The sequence below is a fragment of the Branchiostoma lanceolatum genome, chromosome 9 (assembly GCF_035083965.1).
Source record: "Branchiostoma lanceolatum isolate klBraLanc5 chromosome 9, klBraLanc5.hap2, whole genome shotgun sequence".
Taxonomy (NCBI): Eukaryota; Metazoa; Chordata; class Leptocardii; order Amphioxiformes; family Branchiostomatidae; genus Branchiostoma; species Branchiostoma lanceolatum.
This window is the reverse complement of record NC_089730.1, coordinates 20,100,707-20,104,468: the sequence shown is the minus strand read 5'-3', so window position 1 is coordinate 20,104,468 and position 3,762 is coordinate 20,100,707. Positions and strand designations below refer to the sequence as shown.

Sequence of the window (3,762 nt, the reverse complement as noted above, 5' to 3'; positions counted from 1 at the left end):
CCATTTCAGTTCCTGCATCGTAGCTAGCCTGCTTGAGACTAATAAGCTAACGTTCAAATACTCAGTCCTCTTTGCTGTATTGTAACATTGAAATCTTTCAAAATCATCCCTTATGACTGACTTTCTGTAAAAAGAATGCGCCATGTTAAGTTTCAGCTCATCTTGACAACAAACCCTGACGTTCTGTGTACTTTGAATAACGCGGAGCTAGTAAATGTTTGTATCTTTGCCGTTAACGTTGTGAATGAAAAAAAAAACACGTCAATTTCTTATCTTACGTCATGTTTAACCTTCTTAATCCCATTTTGAAGGCATTAGGATGACCTTAACATTAAGGATTTTTCAAAAAGAATTCATTAAATGTAGTTATAGATATCTGGGTGGCCTGATGAATTGTTGACGAGTTGTTTTTCGAGGTGGCACAGTCTATGGAAACATGTAATCATCAATATTGTTATATCAAAGTATACACGTACATATAGAATGAATGCAACTAGTAGCAAATTATAACTGTTCCATAAGTAATACAGGCTATTGGAACAAAGGTAACATCTATATAAGTAAAAAAAAAACATTTTATACATAAATAGGGACTCTTATACTATCATCGGCCATTCGGGGTTTCAGTGAGGTAATCAGGTATGTAAACTCTGACCCCTTAGCACCGGAAGTGCTGACCCGTGATTGTCCGCCATTTTGACCAGCCTCAGGAATGTCATTTTCGAAAATTATCTAAGCCGATTTTCTAAACGATTGGAAGCTTTATCAACAAAAGCAGCACGCAGGTAATACAGTTCTGAGTTGGTGTACTGGTGCTTATACGAGAGCAAAGTATGACCACAATTCCTTCAAGCCTTAGATCTAGAGTGTTTGGGGGTGAATCGTACATCGGATCTGAAAATCAAATATTATTATAGGATATAGGGGAGGGGTGCATAAGCTAGCAGCACACAGTATTTCGCCGCGACCCCCCGTGACGTAGCGGTAAAAAAATTGTGCGCCCTAAACCTTGAACCGTGTGTAAAAACGTTGACGTGAATGCCAGCGAGGCACGAACTTTACTGTATGGCAGTATAAAATAGATCGTAGGAATGAGGTGAATCGGCTGCAGTTCCGTATGACCCCGCATGACCCCATATCAAAGTGGCCGTCAAATTGTTCTAAAAAACACAACTTTTTTTGTGTTTTCAGTTATTTTGTAAATCGTAATCATCGTACCCTCGACTTCAACATATCAGTTTGTCGTGATTTTGTATTGCACCCTACTATTATTTTATCCACGTCGATGTCGGTCTCTTTGTGGTCACCCCATAGGCCGAAAACTGTGTTCTGCTACGAGGGAATGAAGCAGACAGCCGATGCGCAGTTGAGTGCTTTTCAGCAATGTGTGGGGGCATTTTTTTATACCTTCGCGAGAATAGTTATCGGGTTAGCCCAGCTTTCTTCATACATACATGATTCTTACTCTTCAACAATTTGCTTAAAACTTATAAGGATCTCTACTTAGTACCGACAGAATTTGTGATCAGTCTACAATATCTATATCGCTGCCTGTACCCTGAAATGTACTTGTAGTATATATATATATATATATATATATATATATATGGCATTGTTTGAGTATAAAAATATGCACTTGGGTATAGGCAGTATGAAAATAAGCCCATTCGTAGATTCGAGTACGCATGTACAGTGTCGAAGGTCAAGGCCCCTGAGACGTAAACAAAGCCCTCTGGACATTGTTATGTAATCGAGACAATGTCGAGACGATGTCGAGACGAGAACTGTTTGCGTCTCAGAGGCCTTCGCTGTTGACACTGCACGTGCGTACACTAATCTACGAATATGCTTATCATGGGAGGTTTTTGTATCTTTTTCTTCAATTTTCACCTATTATTCGCAGAAATGGACGAGAGACGCCTCGAGACTCCAACTGTCCTGCCAACTGTACATCATGTAAAAGACCCAAACAGCAGCAGCGAGACATTAGGCACGGGGAAGTATCAGAACAAGGAAGAGGGTATTCCAAGTGAGGAAGCGTTCGGGGTAAACTCTGACCATCCTCCAATACAGGATCGAACAGACCAGATGGAAATGCCTGCAGTGAAGCGTACTGTGGACAAGCGTTTCGCCTGTGCGGAATGTGAATATAGGACAGCTTCAAATGCTAAACTATCAAAGCATATCAGATCACATAAAGGTGAGAAACCCTATAAATGTGACCAGTGTGACTATTCCGCTGCACAGAAATGTAGTTTAGACCTCAATATGGCTAAACACGCCGGAGACAAACCCCACATGTGCGGGGAATGTGGATACAAGGCAGCTAAAAGGTCTGATCTGTCCAGACATAGAAGAAAACATACAGGTGAGAAACCCTATACATGTAGCCAGTGCGACTATTCTGCTGCAAGGAAATCCGATTTACACCGACACATGGCTAGACACACGGAAGACAAACCCTACATGTGCGGGGAGTGTGGATACAGGACGGCTTACAGGTCTGCTCTATCTCGGCATATGAAAATACATACAGGTGAGAAACCCTATAAATGTGACCAATGCGACTATTCCGCAGCTGTAAAGTGCAATTTAGATAGCCATCTAGCACAGCACTCTGGTGAAAAGCCCTACATGTGCGGTCAGTGTGGGTATTCGACAACTCACCTCAGTCACCTACGCACACACATGTCGAGAAAGCATACCGGTGAGAAACCCTACAAATGTGACCAGTGCGACTACTCGTCTGTGACAAGAAACAGTGTGAAGCGACACATGCTCACACACACCGGCGAGAAACCCTTCGGTGTCAGATATGTGACTATAGTACCTCTGTCAAGTTCAGACTTTCTGTCCATATGAAGAGACACACTGGTGAGGAACGTATTCTAACCAAGGAAATGTAACTCAAAGAACTCGTAAGTCAATGTAGCACTGTGCACCAGAAAATCTTTGTCAATTGTTGCTTGTTATCTTGAGCCACGGTGTGATGCTGTACACATTTCTTAGCGTTTATGCCTCATACAAGAGACTATGCCGTATTCCTTTGATAATATTGTCCTTTTTTGTTTTACAAAGTCCATTCACTTGCACTGCTAGAAAGTTATTTCAATATCACTTGTACTGTTACAAGTTGATTCTACTTGCACTGTTGTAAAGTTATTTCAAGATCACTTGGACTGGTTAAGAGTTACAAAGTCGTTAAAGGCTTGTAGCTTTCAGGTTGAAAACAATCATTTTTCGTGTTTTTCAATGTTGACTAAATCCATTGTATTAGGCGACATAAAGCCTGTAGATGTCTAGATGATAAGAAATGATCTGTTCTCCAACTAAAGAAAAACTCACTCGCCAGAATGTTAATGTAGATCTAGGTTTATTAAAATATAGAAGTTCCGGTAATGTTTAAAGAAATGGATGATACTCTTCGATGTCAAGATGTAGCATTTCCGTTCCGTATCTAGTCTTGCTTGAGACGGATGAGATCACTTTTGTAAATCTTTGTTGCTAAACTGTAAAATTAAAATATATTTTAAAACGTCTCTTTTCTTTATTTGTTCATATTTGGTATGGAATTAAGTGTCCAGTTAACTGTCAATAATCCTTTTTTGGGTGTCTTTTTATGTTGTTTGAAGCTACGTAGTATGCTGAATTATAGGAGATCAAGCATATAGACCTGAGTTTAGTAAAAATGTTGATGTTCCGGTCATTTTGATTTAACAAACAGTCTTCGATGTCAAGATGTAGCATTTCATTTTCTGCAGC

General features: G+C 40.1%; 1 protein-coding gene across 1 annotated transcript; it reads left to right on the top strand.

The window, feature by feature from the left end:
* Positions 1-651: 651 nt before the first annotated feature.
* On the top strand, positions 652-3,539 carry LOC136442313 (gastrula zinc finger protein XlCGF57.1-like). Its single transcript, XM_066439100.1, has 2 exons — positions 652-785; positions 1,904-3,539. The coding sequence occupies exon 2, from the start codon at positions 1,906-1,908 to the stop codon at positions 2,860-2,862; it is 957 nt and encodes a 318-aa protein (XP_066295197.1). The 5' UTR covers positions 652-785; positions 1,904-1,905; the 3' UTR covers positions 2,863-3,539.
* Positions 3,540-3,762: the final 223 nt, after the last annotated feature.